This window comes from Danio aesculapii, chromosome 23 (genome assembly GCF_903798145.1).
Source record: "Danio aesculapii chromosome 23, fDanAes4.1, whole genome shotgun sequence".
Classification (NCBI taxonomy): domain Eukaryota; kingdom Metazoa; phylum Chordata; class Actinopteri; order Cypriniformes; family Danionidae; genus Danio; species Danio aesculapii.
In genome coordinates this window covers 38,908,340-38,925,808 of record NC_079457.1, presented here as the reverse complement: position 1 = coordinate 38,925,808, position 17,469 = coordinate 38,908,340, and the positions used below count along the sequence as shown (strand labels likewise).

The following is a 17,469-nucleotide window of genomic DNA, read 5'->3' as shown; positions in this document are numbered from 1 at the left end:
AGGAAATCGATCAGAAAATAGACTCAAGAAAACACTAGTCATTTAATGGAGAGGTGAACGTTGAAAAAAGGTTTTCAGTGCTAGATCATATATCAGAATTGGAGACTAGATTATATAGAAACACTTCATATTAACCATCAATAAACATTATGATGCTGAACAGATCAGTTGTTGATATTTTACATATTTGAATGTAGTGAAGTATTAGATAAGTATTCAGCATTTTATAATGTTATTGAAAGATTTTTGAGGTGTTACTAAAACCAGTCCACCACAATGAAAGCCTGTTTCCACCTTGGAGTAAAAAAACGCTAATAAAAACTGCAACTTTGCGAAATATTAAAATAAGACTCATTTTAAAAAGTCTGTGATTATTATGATTTTCCCCCCTAAAAAAAAAAGAAAAAGAAAAAAAATTAATAAAATCAATCAGGTGAAAAAAAAAAAAGATTTTACTGATTTATATATTTTAATAAATTATGTTCTTTTAAACTTTATATTCATTAATGCACAAAAATGAATTTGATTAGAAGATTTTGATTACAAAGATTAGAAAAAAAAAAAAAGAAAAAAAAAAACATCCAACCCCAAACACTGAAGTGTTGTCTGTAAAATTGTAAAAAACAATGTCACAATTAAAAGATATATACCAAGTAATGAAGTTGTGGAATTTTGACAATATTGTGAGTTATTGTCACAATTAGAAGACATAATGTCTAATTGTGATACACAGTAACAGTTGGGAGATATAAACTTGTTAATTTTTGTTACTCAGTGGAGAAAACAGGCTTCCATAATAGGCTGACATCACAAACATTCTACAGTCAGAATTAACACTCATAAGGCTGCCAAATGCATTATTTTCATGAATAAAATCCTTAACTTTTCAACTTTAAGTCGTCCGTAAGGGCCATGTAGGATTTTTTCATTTGTGAATTGCTTTCGATTGCCAACATGTGAACAATTTGCAATGTAACTCAAAAAAATAAGAGACCCTGGCCAACTTCCTAGATTGTGTCTAAAAGCCTTTAGCTTAATTTAAATGTATAGAACTTTGTAAAACAATAAAAAAGCCATTTTGTACCATATTCAAACTATTTATGATCAGATGCTTTCTTAACTGCCGTTTTCCCACCACTGCGAAATTCTGTGCATCTATATTGTTATGATGAGGAAAGTGTGTGCAAAAATAAAAATTAATGAAACCGCTTTGAACAATAACACAAACTGTATCATGTTGTCTCAAAATATTATGTTTTGTGAGTATTTGGGACAATTTGCATAGAAAATATTAACTTAAAAAGTTCCACTATACCTATTTTTTGACCGTTTCCACCTCCTGAATCAAACAATCTGCTTTCATTAAGTTAAATTTTTGTATTGTTTGTGTGTTTGCTATACTAATTAAATAAACATTAAACTGTAACATTGTCTGTATTGTTTGTAATTTTAGTAATAATATATAGGTCTGTCCCAATGTCAACTATGTTACATTGATTAAAAAATGGACAATAATCTTTAAAGCACTGACTGAAAAAGCATGTGACTTGCTCAAAGGCATGTCACTTCCTCTGGCGGGCATTGAGGCATGTCATTATTATTCTCTCGTTACTTGCAATCAATATTTAGGATTCACCAATAGTAGATTAATCATGGCCCAATCCAAATTCTACCCCTTACCCCTCATTTTGCACGTTCACTTAAAGGGATAGGGGTGTCCCAATTCTCTTTAGTTTGAAGGCGTAGGGCTAAGTGGAAGGGCTACATACCCCTTCAATCGAAGATTTTTCAGGACCACACTCGAAATCAAGGGGTGAGTAAATTTCCCCACATACACCATCTACAACGGTAACATGGCTGCACACGGAAGCAGATGCACAAATTTGTATTTTTTCATCATTATTACAAATTTGTACAACAAACAAGCACATGTTTTAATCCATCTAATACAGCGTTCGTGTTTTACCGTCATGCTTTATATATAAAAAATAAATAAATAAAAAAAACGCTAAAATAAAAACTGCTAAATTTCGCGACCTATAATCCCAGTCCAACAACATTCTATCACTCGATGACACTCGAATACCCTGTCAGAAAAGTCTAGTGGCTGGGAATGACCTTTTTACAGTGTCTTCTATAATGTTAATGTTGTTTTCGTGTGATTACATGGATAAATATGGCCACTGTGTAAACGCACTGTACAGTTATGAGCTTATTGCCACATTATATCATTATGATAACATGATATTTTTGCCTTCAGTGGTTTCCTGAAGATAAATAACTAAAAATAACGCATCTGGAATAACTACAGCAGTCACTGTGGTCTGATCTCAAATGAAGCAAGAGATCGCGATGACATTTGATAACGTGTGAATGTGTTGTAGTGCTGTCCCATTTCTTAGGGGTAAATTTTGAAGCCCTTTCCCTTCACACTCTGTTTCAAGGACCAAAGGGAAGTGGCACAAAAATTGAATCGGGCCTATATGTCAACATCATATGTCAAATTGGATTGGGCCTAAAATTCAAATTTTAAATTCATAAAAATCTGTTTAAGACATGCCATGTGGCATCTGGTTTGAGGTTAGCATCATGTGCTAAAACAAAACGTTTGGAAAAATGTCAACTCAGTTATTGTCAACTAAGTTTAAATTTAAAAAAAATTGTGTGTGTATATATATATTATATATATATATATATATATATATATATATATATATATATATATATATATATATATATATATATATATATATAGCATTTAGATTTAAAAAGCATTAATTATTGGTTCAGTTTGGAGTAAATTAGACATTTGTTTTGTTTTATTTATTATATCACTCTAGTTTAAAATGGAATGTACCACAATTCTGGAATGAGTCACGTACACTATTGCAAGTTGCTTACTTCAGGTTTCCATTAATGGCCACCAATGTTTGAATTCTACTCACAAACCCTTTGATCATCTGTGGTCTGATGTTAATTACACCATTTTCTTGTAACTGCTCAGCTTGTGTTGAAAATACAAGAAATTAACAGTTTTTACAAATGCTTTTGTTTACTTTTACAAAATGTGTTCTATGTCTGTCATGCACTGGGAAAACTAGAAGTTGTTAAAAAGCCAGAATATGCCTTGAATTAATAGCTTAAATGCCAAGTCTGATGAGTGTGTAAATGGTGAATTGTATTTGCAAAAGCAAACACACAGAGTGACACACACACACACACACAACAGTGTAAAAAAAACAGCGTTGTGTGAAAAAGTGAGGGTTGTGCTAAAGTTCTCAAACCATCCCCAAGTGAATGAGTAAGAGAGCAGACGAACTGAAGTGTTAATCAGAAAAACAAAAACACAAAGGAAACATGAAATACCTGTGGAGGGAGACGGACCTTCCTTACTCTTTCTTTCTGTTTCTCCTGCTAAAGGGGGTTAATGGAGAGGTTACTCACACTGAAAGAGGAGAAGGACACAGAAATGGACTCGCACTGAAGGGGGGATAAACGCCAAAGATCTTTTGGATTAAGGTCACATTAACAACATTAAAATTAAAATGGGTCAGCTAGTATTAATGAATGTCACATATAATACACTGAACGTTTCAAAGGTCTTCAGCACAACAGCTCAAGAGAAATCATGCCAGACCTTTATGGATTTACAACAGTAACGCAAAGCCTTTGTTAAATAACCAAGGATATCTGTAAAGTATGGGACAATGAAAGAAACAAACACTGCAAAAGATGCACAGGACAAGTGTTAACATTAAAAGATTAGAATGAAAGGGATAACGCAGTCATTTCATCTGAATCTGCTTCCCACTTAGGCCGCTCTCCATTGATTCAGGTGTTGTAGTATTGTGCGTGAAACATTATGGATTTCATAACAGGAGAGTGAGGCTTCTTATTAACTTTTATTACAAAGTCAACAAAAAGATTTGTTTAAACCTCATAATGGTGTCAAAATTGTGACCTAGTGGTAACAGCATGTGTTCATGAGAGAATTCTGAAGCTTATAATTCAACCTTTTCATGTAATCACTGTTTACTACTACATTAGTAATTATTGAGTAAATAAATATTTTAGACAAATTATATATATATATATATATATATATATATATATATATATATATATATATATATATATATATATATATATATATATATATATATATATATATATATATATACACACAATTTTTATTTTATTTATTTATTTATTTATTTATTTATTTGTGTGTGTGTTTTAACATTTAAATGTAACTAAGCACATACAAAAAAAAGTTAGTGTTTACATAATATATGTGCGCGCACTATGTATATTATTTATGTACACTTGCAAACTTTTTACATACAAATGACTTATATTTATAGGTGGGCATAGATAATTTTTTAATTCAGATTATTCTCACTGTAATCTTGGAATTAATCTAGATTAAAATGGCTCATTTGAATTCTGGCCAAGGCATTCAAAATATGTGTGCTACCCAAATAATTACTAAAAGTAAGTCTTTAAAAACAGGTTTCTCAAACCAGGTGGCGCATTAGACCAGGGGCATATCTCCTGTTTCAGCCTGATCTGCAGGAAAAAAAACGCAAGTATTTTACACTTTGTCAGTTTAGTGGCTAATTCGTACAAATTCGTACGAGTTCAGTCATACGAAATTGTACAATTTTAAAAAGGAGGGTGGCACCTAACCCCACCCCTAAACCCAACCGTCATTGGGCGATGAGCAAATCATACTAAATTGTATGAATTAGATTTCATACGAATTAGCCACCAAATCAAAAAAGTTACGAATTGCCATGAGATTGTGTTGACTGTTTCCAAAATGCATCACAAACTGCTTGAGAAACTGTTCTACTGTGATAATTGGTGATGAAAATAAATGATGTTTAATAAGATGTACTTGTGTTTACTAACTGTTTATTCAGTTAAACATGAATTTTGCACTGTAGGCCTACATAAGCTTGAAACAATGATTTTTGATTACCTTCTGACTAAAGTCATAACTGAACTAAACAGAAACTGAATTAAGACGTGTGGTATGCATATATTAGTGGTATTATTGAAGTAAACACCGCAATCAAACTATTACCACCATGTAGGATATTTTGCCATATTTTCCGACTAGATCCACACACGCAGATGTGAGTTAAGGACCGCGCACGCACACACGCACACACATATGGCGGAAGTTTTTTTTCTTTCCTTGGTGTCTTGGAAGTAAGTGAAAGTGATTTATTTTTAACAAACCATCAGTATACAATAACTTGCCTAATTACCCTAACCTGCCTAGTTAACCTAATTAATCTAGTTAAGACTTTAAATGTCACTTTAAGCTGTATAGAAGTGTCTTGAAAAATATCTAGTCATATATTATTTACTGTTATAGTGAAAATAAAATAAATCAATTATTAGAAATGAGTTAATAAAACTATTATGCTTAGAAATGTGTTGAAAAAAAATCTCTCCGTTAAACAGAAATTGGGGAAAAAATAAACAGGGGGGCTAATAATTCAGGGGGGCTAACAATTCGGACTTCAACTGTATATACACAAATGCATCATATATGCACACAGTACACAGAAAATTATTATGTAAATGCAAACTTTTGTTTTGAATGTGATTAGACATGATTAATCATTTAACAGCACTAACATATTTTGAAATACTGTTTTGGGGTCAGTATAAATATTGTTGGATTTTTTATAAATGTTTTGATTTGTATTTTTAAATATAAACAAATTTTTTGGTTTTTCATTTCATTTATAATTTCTGGAGGACCATGCGGCACTGATTACTGAAGAAATTACCGCAGAAAATGCAGCTTTGTCACCACAGAAATAAATTATGTTTTAATACATTTTAATGAAAAAAAATTTGAATGCATTAGAAGGAAACTGTGATTTTTAAATGTATTATTTGATGATTATTTGAATTGATAAAATCGAAAACAAGGTGTCTTTTTCAAAACCATTGAAGTAACAAATAATATAAACACATTTATTACTGAAATTATTGATAAAAAGCGTCCTGTGATTGAGACTAATATGAGCTTGAGACCTGATGGATAAATTTACAAACACCTGTAGCAATGTGGAGATGTCCATAAGATTAGGAAACAAACTGAGACGAAAAAAACAAAACAAAAAATGTGAGGCCTGTTAGGTTTTCGGCTGTGGGGCAGAGCTTCAGCTTTTACCTGTAGGTCGGGACAGGCTCGTTTTGCTGGGGGCGACAGTGAACCAGACGATGCCTCATCCTCCTTGGTGAGGTGTTTTAGCATTATGCATTTCTCCACTGGGAAAGACCTGACAGTCAAAGACATTTTAGAAGTTGATTGAATGTAATTTGGGGTGTCCATTAATACATCTTGATATTATTTTTTTTATACAAGAATACTTTTATTCAGCAATAATGCGTTAAATTGTCTGAAAAAGATAGCAAAGATATTAATAACATCTTAAAGGAAAACTCGCTTTTAGAAAGCTTTTAAATACGGTTATGTGGCAACAGTGTAATATTTAGCCAGCCTCTAATAGTAAAATTAATTAATTCTATTTTTATAATCACACTTCATAAAAACAGTTTGCATAAACAGCCCTGAGTGACAAGCAGCCACTATGCTGACACATATGAAGTTTGTAGCCCCGCCCTCTTTTGAAAATCTCATTTGAATTTAAAGTGACAGTCAACAAAATGGCACAATCTGGATCAAAGACTAGAAGATGCAGTTTCAAAAAGTTATAAACATTATTTGTGGGGTATAACGAGTTGAAACTTCACATACACATTCTAGGGACGTCAGAGACTTATTTTACATCATGTAAAAATAGGCATAACAGGTTCCCTTTAAAATATATCCATTTCAAACCGGATTAATGGCTGCTAAAAAAATCTGTATATCACAGAAATAAAAAAAAATTGTATTAAGCATTTATAAAGAGTGATTTTAAAATGTAATATATCCTGATCTGATCAAAAACATATCGCTGTGTGACAAAAGGTTTCAGCAGTAATTAAAGGAACTTTCCAATATTACTCCAGTATTTCTTCCTTATTTAGAAACCAAAATATGAACCAAATATATATTTTTATATTATCTTCTAACAAGGTTATCCGTTACAACTGCTCCACATCTAAATCTAATAAATTGGCCACTGTGTATGTACATATATGATAAACATTGCATGATTACTCATTTTTCCTAGTCAATTAGTCATTATCATACTTGTCTCGGCATTTCTTGAGAGCCTCATCGGCTATAAGCTTCAGATTTATCAGTTTATCACCACGGTAAAAGCCATCTGAGGAAGAGAAAGAGAGAAACACACAATAAAACAACTTTTATTTACTTTCTGAAAAGACAAAAGACAGTGTCTTTTTATTAGGCTGATAACAGATCGGTCTTATCACGGCTGAAATGTGTATTTTATGGTTATAGTCCACTCCCAAGCCCCTAATAAGCTCATGAACCTTGTGTTAATCTCAGTTTCTCAGTAATCTCAGTTAACACAGCCTCAAAGACTTCAGCTCTACCTACACATCTAATATCTATGGGATTTTTGAATGTAAATTGAAAGCAAATTCCTTCTTTTATTTTACAATTCTGACTTTTTCCCCTGCATTTCTGAGAATAAAAGTGTATTCACATGAATCAAATTCGGCAATCTAATTGGTTTCCATCGTTGGTGCAGATCTTTTGGGCAATACTGCAATGTGGTGTGCACCAGATAAACAGACTTACATGTGATCTCTGGTATGGTTAATTTTAGTAAGGGTAAGGTTTGCTGTGATCCGACATTTGGAAAAGTCCTGCACATTTCAAGTTATCAGGATCCTGTAGTTTGGATTGTGCACCAGGAGTTTTCTATTGCTAAGCAACCATCAGCAGTACTCTAACTAACCCCTGCAGTAGCTTTGATACAAGTTTTACTTATGGATAAGCCAAAAAATGGTGTTGTTGTGTTTGGCTGTTGCGAGTTTGTCTGAGGTAACTAGTCTTCTATTATACCTGAAATCTTTAATAGGTTGTTTTCACATGACGTCATTGATGATGTGCGAGACTCAGATGGAGAGCAGGAAGTGATTCTTCTACATAGGAATCGCTATCAGGACATCAAAATGTTTCTGTTTTATGTGGTTTACAATTGTTTAAATCGGCCAAAATAAGAAATGCTGAACAGCTTTTATAGACTTCCAAAAGTTTTTGCTCATAAAGGTTAAAGTAAAAAAACTGGCTGAAAAACTGGAGGATGAACATTCTTTTAATACATCCATGTGTACAAACTTTTTTGAATTCGATAATTCGTTTGACAGCACTAATATAGATTTACAGACCTAGCTATGTGTATAAATATGTTAATGTGTTATATAAAAATCAGATACAAACACCACCACACTTCCAGGTAAATATAAATAACGTATTCTGCTACGTAATTGCTGCAATGAAATCTCCGTCTTGTTTCGCAATAATCCAAGTCTTTACTGCCGTTTTGGCAGAATAAACAATCGTAACCTTAACGTCTATATGCGCAGCAGCAGTGAATGTTTGTTAATGGCAAGTTTATTATGTTCATTCCCCCTTACAAAAAGAAATAATAATAAGATAGACTATGCGTCCACACTTTATAAGCTTTCATATGTTATTTTGTGATGTCTGGAAGATATCCGCATGGGGAAAAAAACTATAGTAATTAATCAACTGATCAACTGTAATAAATACTGTAAGATTAGTGTAAACTCTGCTGCATTGTGATGGCGCATAAAGCGAAGAAAACTGGAGCCTATTGAATAATTTGTTTATTACTACAAACTTATTTTCCCATTTTGCCGTCTGTTTCGCTCTATGGTTTCGATACATGTGGAGAGCATCACATAACCTTTTCCAGCGGTCAGAGGTGCTTGGCTGGACATGCCCCGGCCCAAACCAATCGTGTGGATCGAGCATGCCATTGTTAATATTAGGAGGAAAATAAATAAATATTTATTCTTTTTTGGAGTCAAACACTTTGGACAACACTTGAACAAAATTAAAGACCTCATAAAACGCAATTAAGACTTTTATTACCTTTTAAGGAGCTTAAATTTTCTTATAATTGATTTATCAACTTTTAATACTTTTTAAGACCCCGCGGACACCCTGTGATGATATAAGGATCATGCCCAACAGATATGGTTATTTTCCATTTATACCCATTTGAATTTGGTATAAATCGTCAAAATTCAGACTTTCCTCTACGTCTCCCATTCAGTTTTTTTACTTCCTGCCCTCCATCTAAAATTCGCATGACACCAGAACCATGTGATTGAAAACAACCTATACACATTTCACGATCATATTGCTTTCTATTTGCGTCCATCTATGAAATAAATTACTTGTTTGAGGAATGTGAACGGTCCCTCAAGGCTTAAACAACAGGCTTTACAGATGTCTGATTTAAGCAAATCGTGCCAAATAAAATAAAAAGCCGGACGAAAACAAGTGAACTAACAGACTATCCTGGTGTGACTACAACCTATATCTATAATTAAAAAACAGTTATGAGATATAAACTCAGAATTCTCAAATAATATTAATAATAATAATAATAATAAAAGCAAGATGTACAGGTATGTGCCAAAAAAATTGAATATCGAAGGAAAGTCTATTTATTTCACTAATTTGTTTCAAAAGGTGAAACTTTTGTGTTTTATTAGTTCACTACACACAAAGTGAAATATGTCAAGTCTTTATTTGTTTCAATTTTAATGATTACGGATTAAAGATGACAAAACTCAAATCCAGTATTTCACAAAATTAGAATATAATGACAAAGTTCAACATTGTAGGCTCCCCGTGTCTCAATCTGGTCCACTAATTAATGCAAAGCCTTGAAATTGTCTCAGTCTGGCCTAGTAGGCTTCAGAATCATGGGGAAGACTGCTTGACTTGACAGTTGTGCAGAAGACCATTATTGGCACCCTCCATAAGGAGGAAAAGACTTCAAAAGAAATTGCAAAAGAAGATGAATGCTCAGAGTGCAGTATCTAAGTATATTAATAAGGTGTTAAGAGGAAGGGAAAAATGTGGCCATAAAAAGTGCACAAATATGACGGCAGTCTTGAGAGGATTGTCAAGCAAGGGTGACTGAGGACTGGTGTCAAGAACCACTTGATGCAACTTGGGCTACCATAAAGTCTGGTTTATACTCGATGCATCCACTAGTTTGCTGGAGTATGTGGGGCGAATGTGACGTCATTGCGGCGTTTGCAGAAGTTCGATTTGGGTGCGCGCGACATGATTTCGGCTGGCAGGATGCACATTTTTTGACACTTGAGCGAACAGTTTGAATTTGAATTGAATAATGAGTCACTTTGAAGAGATTCTGTTTGAAACAGGCACAACTATAGACATCATAGTGGAAACAAGATGGACACTAATTCTTGGCTAGAATTTGCAACAGCAGTGGGAAAGGAAGTTTTTGTAAAAGTTTGAAAAACCTGAGGGATAAAAGTTTGTTAAAGCCAAAAAGCACGGAAATATGTTTTTTCACCATTCATTTTGAATTTAAAGTAATTTAAAGCTACAAAACTATAATTAAGGAACAAATTATTTATTTGATAACTGGAAAAAAATATTTGACCGTATCGGTTTAAAACATATTGATGTCCTGTTTTTTTGCAGTGATAATGGTTCATTCTTTCCATAAAAAAAAAAAAAAAATTATATATATATATATATATATATATATATATATATATATATATATATATATATATATATTTGTAGAGCAACCCATGTTCTGTTGCCATTAATATTTTAATAAACTTTAATAGGTAGAACTGTCCAAGATATGAACAGAAGCAAGTGAGGCATTAAAGTTTGATTTAAAAAAATCTTTAATAGTTATAAAAATCATTAAAATAATTTATAAAAATAATAAAAATAATTACTTACAAAATCTTGAATGATATTGATGATATGACATACAGTAGTTCCAGAAAATTCCTACTTCCTATCTGTCTGATTTTACAATGGGTTTTGATGTACTGAGGAGATAATATAGTACATTAACACACTTTTCAGAAGGCCAACATGTGTTTAAGATCTTTTTTTGTTGGTCACACATGAAATTAGGTGAACTAGGCAGGTTAGGGTAATTAGGCAAGTTATTGTATAACAATGGTTTGTTCTGTAGACTATAGGAAAAATATATAGCTTAAAGGGGCTAATAACTTTGACCTTAAAATGATTTAATATTTAAATAAGACTTTCTCCAGAAGAAAAAATATTATCAGACATGCTGTGAAAATTTCCTTTCTCTGTTAAACATCATTTGGGAGATATTTAAAAACGAAAAAAAATTAAAAGGGGGGCTAATAATTCTGATTTCAACTGTGTAATATTATATATAAATTCTCTATAAATGTAATACAGAACATAATACTGAACTTCATCTTTAGCCTTTAAAATCTGTTTAACGGCAGATTATAAGACTCATCCATCCATATTTACCACAAACACACATTCTCTTTTCTAAACGTGCCAAACTCTCGGCATAGAGTTTTCAGGTTTGCAGCCGAAAGCTAAATAGCTTTTGATAGTAATACGATTAACACCGCTTCAAATCCACAGACTTGTGAACAAAGCAAAATGCAGTGCTCTTTTGCAGGAGCTGAAACTCAGCTGATTAACTTTGGGATTAGCTCTGCTGAGATTATACTTTGAGTAAATTATGTCTGACTTTTCTGGCATGCCTTCCTTACCAGCTGTTATAAGAAGACAGCATTGAGAGTCCATGATCCTTTCGCACAGTGACTCAGAGGAGAAGCCGGCAAACTGGATTGTGAACAGAAAAAAAAAAAAAAAAAAAAAAGATTCATAAATGTTTTTAGTCATTTTTCTTTTGCATTTAATATCTGACACAGCGCTAAATCTGGAATAGAATCAACTGATCTAGCATGATAAAGATCACACCCTACAAAACATGTACAGATACGTCGTTTTTACACGCTTCATAAAAACCTGACTGCTCAATACAGCATTCCAGGTAGGAAATACTGAGATAATGGCAAAGAACTGACCACAATAGAGTGGACTGCTCCAATCCGAGCGCAGGCCAACATGGCCACCACCAGCTCCACAACCATAGGCATGTAAATAGAAACACGGTCACCTTTCTTCACACCTGAACAGTCAGAGACAGAAAGAGAGCAAAGGGGGCGACAAGAGGACATTGCCTTAATACACAACATCAGTGACAAATCTTTAACCCAATGTTTGGTCACTGTTAAACCATTCTTAACCAGTTTAACAGCACAACTTTACCTTGTGACTTGAGGACATTGGCAAACTTGCAGACTTGCTGAAGCAGTTCTCTGTAGGTAATCGTCTTTTCGTCTCCAGGTTCATTTCCTTCCCTGTACACAAAGACCAAAAGAATTACTCTTGTATGCCATGGGTAATAATTTTAATTAAACGCTACTGAAAATGGCTGAATAATTACTAGAGCTGCACAATATCTCATATTTATCTAAATATCTCACATTTTCATACTGCAATTTGCTTATAAATGAGCAATTTAAAGGTCCAATGAAAAGCTTTGAAAGTAGTAGCTTTGTTAAGCAAATTAACTATGCACAAAACTGTAATATCGCATAAAAGACATACAAATTAAGCAGCTCTTCCATTCAGTTAAAGATTTAAAGAGAACAAATCGTCACTTCCTGATTAACTGGCGCCAAATTTCAACAGTAAAAAAACTAAATTTGCTGCGGTAGGAGACGCTGCGTCAATCTTTTCTTCATTTAATAAACGAATTGTGCGTCAGAAGGCAATCCTGACACGCAGTGAACGCGTGGTGGCATTTGAAGGCGAGAAACGCGGAGCACAGACGCTCTTGATTCTGGAGGTCATTAATCATATAATAACACTAATACTGAAATGGTTAAAGTTTTATAATGTGCTCAGCCTGTTGGTTTGTCCATTCACACACATTTTTACCACATGATCTCTTTTAACAAAATCACAGGACTTTTTTAATGCGCATACTGGAATTTGTTTGGTAAAAGTGTTTTCATCGCAGTTTATGTGCATCTTTTCTTATTGAATAAAAAGTTTATCCTACTCCGTTATGCGCACATTTTTATGCACATTTTCAAAATTGATGCGCATCTTGGCGTTTCCATCAACCGATTTTTACGCGCATATCCAAAATGCACATAAAAATAGGTGGATGGAAACGTAGCTAGTGAGAGGGGTTGCACTCAAGTGCATCAAATAAAATGCATAATGACAAGCGTCTTAAAGGGGGCGGGGCATGTCAGATACTAGAGAGCATTTGATTGGTTATGATTTGATGGGAAACCATAGTTTTTTTTCTTGTATTATGACAAATACAATAAGGCAAAATTCGATTAACAACTTTCAACAACATTTACAGAACAGAGCACAAATAATATTCAATAAGGCAAGATAATAATACAAAAACAATTTTAAACATAGAATAGACACACAAACACAGCAAAACACTGCTGGGTCTTCTATTATTTAAAATTTTTTTCAATAAACTAAACTGTCTTCTTCCTAATTTTGATTTTACCAACTTTAAAGATTTACGGTATAATCAAAATTCCTGTGGTTTTATTTTAAGGGACTTGCATTTATGAATATAAAATTTCTCCAAAATTATAATACTGTTCAATACAAATTGAATATTAACATCTTCCCCTAATAATCCAAAGAAAATATGATTTTTTAAAAATTGGGAGGACAACTTGAGAGAAATGTTTAACCACTCGAATGAATCAGACCAGAAGGTTCTGCTATATAAACAGTCAAAAAAATAAATGTGCAGTCGTTTTAACATCACAGAATGTGCAATTATTGTGATCAAAATAAAATCCATGTCTAATAAACTCTGAAGATGGGTAAATATCATTGAAAGTGTACTTCTTTAGCTTTGGGAGATATGGGAAAGAAAAGAAACATAGTTCTTGATTTGATGGGAAACCAGAATAAACCCACTGATCCATTTAGGCGTGAAGTGACAAACTGCAAATTTTAATTTTGCATCAATTTATTTCTTGTAACGTGAATTTAGTCACTGTTTTGAAGCACACTAGCTTATAGATATCCTAAAAATGAATTATAATGATACTAACATCCAATACTGATACTAACGACTTTATTTCATGGGACCTATAATACAAAAGTGTCTCTTTGTGTGGCTGTGGCTAACACTAGCACACTTTCTGAAAGACTTTTCAGCACATCAATCAATCAATGTAGATGCATTTCAGCATGCATCTGAAACCAAACAGTGTGGACATGTTTGGTTTTCTTATCCAAACATCTGTAATGATTTGGATGCTGTACAGATGCTGAATTATGAGCAAGCAATCAAGCCATGTTAAGAAAGCAGTAAGAAAGCATTGAAGTAACTTGATTTGGTTTTCCTGAGTGTTCTTGATGGTTTCAGGTTGACGTTACTATACCGGTAGAGCAAAAACTGGTTGTGATACTGTGATTGTGATTTTTGTCTGTTTACATTGTTAAAATGTCTGATTTGTTTTATGCAACAGTTATGCAATAGCTGTACGCATTCAGAAGATGTCCAATTTCAGATGCTTTCTTTTTCCTGATATAATATGAAAATAGTGTTGGCCATTTTTTTTTAAATATTGTATCGAATATCAAACATCACATTTCACATTTTTCTTCAAAATCGCACAGCCCTAAGAATTACGCATTGCCTATTGAAATTAGCATTTCTCTTGTCATTAACAACAAATTGGAGACACAATTGGAGACTCATTTCCCGGCTTCAGTGATTTTAATAGGAGTTTCTGTGAAAGTCGAGCTATGATCAATGTATTTATATGGACAATCTTGACAAATCAAATTAATTGTTTACTTTCTGAAGGCATGTTTCATGTATGGCATTAAAAATTCAGCTTACAGCTACAAAATTATATTTGAAAACAAAAAACATACAAACACAAATGAATATAAAAAAAAGAGAACACACAAATCCTTGGAAGACTCGTTAAAAAATTCAAACATTTTTTATAACTCAGACACATTTAATAATTTGCATTCATTTACAGTCATAATGATGTATAATAACTAAGGCCAGAGAGAATCTGCAGACATTTTTTTGCTATATCATTATGTATTTTAACTAAAAACTTAATATATTAAATTAAAAATAAAAATTAAAAATAAAAAAGTTTTATTTAATGTTTACAATACAAATCCAATTAGATCCTCTTATTTGGTAAACAAATCAGGTCTCTCATATATCTACGAAAAGACAAAATATTACTTTACAAATTGTATTGTAAATAAATCATATGAACGTTTTCATATTAGTCGATAATATTACTTAAAATAATTTCAATGAATTTCAATAATTTATGAACTCGAGACGCAGAGCAAGTTGACGAAAGATGTTTTCAGATTCCACTGCATGATAAACTCAACACTTTAACTTGTTTGTTTACATGCTTCACTCATTCTAAACCTCATAAAACACTGTTTCGGTGTAAGAGGTTACCTTAAAAGTCCTCTACAAGTTAACGTGTAACTTTTTATTTTTTCTTCATTTTGGCAGACTCAGCAGATGATCTAAAAATAGAGTTGCATTCTGACAGAGGAAAAAAAGCTAGCAAAACAACACTACTGCTAAAGCGATTCATGCATTTCACATTGACTCCTGTAATGAACAATGTCGCAACAAAGAAACAATTGAAAAATTCACAATTGCCAAACTGCCATTGCAAAAATTGAGATTTAGCAACTACCCCATGATATGTGTTGTTGCGTCTAAAATGCTAACTTCCATAGATCTGACTGCTAATGAACAGTGACTGCCAAAAAAAAAAGTTTTGTGAAAGCATCCAGTATAGAAGTGATTTACTGCATTGCACTTGAAGAAATAAGCCCTATGAAAAAGCAACACTAAAGATACACCTCATTCTGAGTGGTTCAAGCTTTTGTGATCGACTAAAATAGCTTGAGAGAGCCTAAATTTATCCCAGTTGTTTTGCTGTAACTCACCCAGCCTGTCAGCAAGTCTATGTTTGTTTGTGGCCAAATATCCAGGTCCTAACCTGAATGCAAGGATGGTTTAACCTAGTGGTTTTAGATCTGGGCCAACTGAAGCTTGAAAACTTTTAAGAGCTGAGCTAAGATGAGCAATCACCCTAATTTAAAGGTATTATAGTGTTTGTTCATTTAAAAATCAAATCTGAGCCATTATTTTTCTTCTGCTTCTGTTGTTCTAACAGTATACACCCATTTTTTTATTATTCAGACCACAAAAGGAGAAATTAAAACAATTCCCTGCTCACATTCATGTAGGTGTACAGTACAGTACCTGCCTTTTATTAAAATATATGTAAATGCACCACAGAATGGTTCAATGTGTCCTATATTCTAAGTGTAGTGGGATATAAACGGTTCCCACTCTAAGCCAAATGTCAAATTCCCTGACTTTCATCAACTAAAAACCTGAATTTCCTTGACTTTTAGTGAATGGAAAAACCAAGTTCTGTTGTGTTTTGCGTAATATTAAAATTGTTTAAGCTTGAATATCATTTTTCATTCCTTTAATAGCCATCATAAGAGAAATATTTGATAATTTACCGCAAGGTTTGAGAGGAAATGATAAGAAACAAGAGCACCAACTCTAATACAGAGTCATTTTGTAGGCAAAGCTCTTAAAATTGACATTTTCCTGGTGTGTTTGCCTTAGTTAACAATAGGTACAGCTTGGTGACTGCATCTGACATAAGTGACAGTCAGCTGAATAAAATGGTGCTGGAACTATCCATAACAATAAACAAAACATGTGATGAAAACATGATACAGTATGGAAAATTAACATTTTAATAAATGGAATCTACAATTTAAAGCAACAAACAAACGTCTCTGACTCTGATATTCCATGACTTGGAGAGAAATGTATATATAAAATTCCCTGAAATTTAATCTTTGGAATATACCTTTTAAAATTCTGAGATATTTCAAAAATCCCATGACCTGTGGGAACCCTGGGTATATGATAATGTTCGGTGAATAAAATATATGATTTGAAACTCCACAGTTAGCATCGCACAGATAACCATTTCTACCTCAAAAAGCACAGTTTTTATAAATCATGATTAATAACACAATGGCTAAAAATCTCAAAAATGTATCAGTGGAGTTTCTTCAGTTATTTTTTTTTTTTTTGTGTGATTATTTATTTATTACAGAACAAAGCCAGCATACAGAGCTCCGCATATACGAGTAAACCCCTCACAAATCTGTCTTTAAAATTCATATTTTTAATAAGAAGCTATTACAATATTATATTTGTGCATACATTAGATTAATCAGTACTGAAGCCAAATCTGGAGCTTATCTAACAAAATAACTTACAATAACAGTCCAAAAACCAGTACACCCAAATTTATATGTTATAGAAAAATATTAATTTCATTAATATG

At 32.8% G+C, this 17,469-nt stretch overlaps 1 protein-coding gene across 2 annotated transcripts in view; it reads right to left on the bottom strand.

Moving 5' to 3' along the window:
* The window catches only part of acss2 (acyl-CoA synthetase short chain family member 2), a 39,744-nt gene that overhangs the window by 17,729 nt on the left and 4,546 nt on the right, over positions 1 to 17,469 (bottom strand). Inside the window, exons 3-8 of one of the 2 annotated variants that reach the window (XM_056448890.1) lie at positions 12,305 to 12,396; positions 12,061 to 12,164; positions 11,743 to 11,815; positions 7,226 to 7,301; positions 6,197 to 6,305; positions 3,367 to 3,414 (exon numbers count right to left, since the gene is read on the bottom strand). In XM_056448890.1, the coding sequence (XP_056304865.1) occupies positions 3,367 to 3,414; positions 6,197 to 6,305; positions 7,226 to 7,301; positions 11,743 to 11,815; positions 12,061 to 12,164; positions 12,305 to 12,396 (502 nt within the window). The remainder of the gene's footprint in view (positions 1 to 3,366; positions 3,415 to 6,196; positions 6,306 to 7,225; positions 7,302 to 11,742; positions 11,816 to 12,060; positions 12,165 to 12,304; positions 12,397 to 17,469) is intronic. The other variant, XM_056448891.1, reaches the window with a different exon arrangement.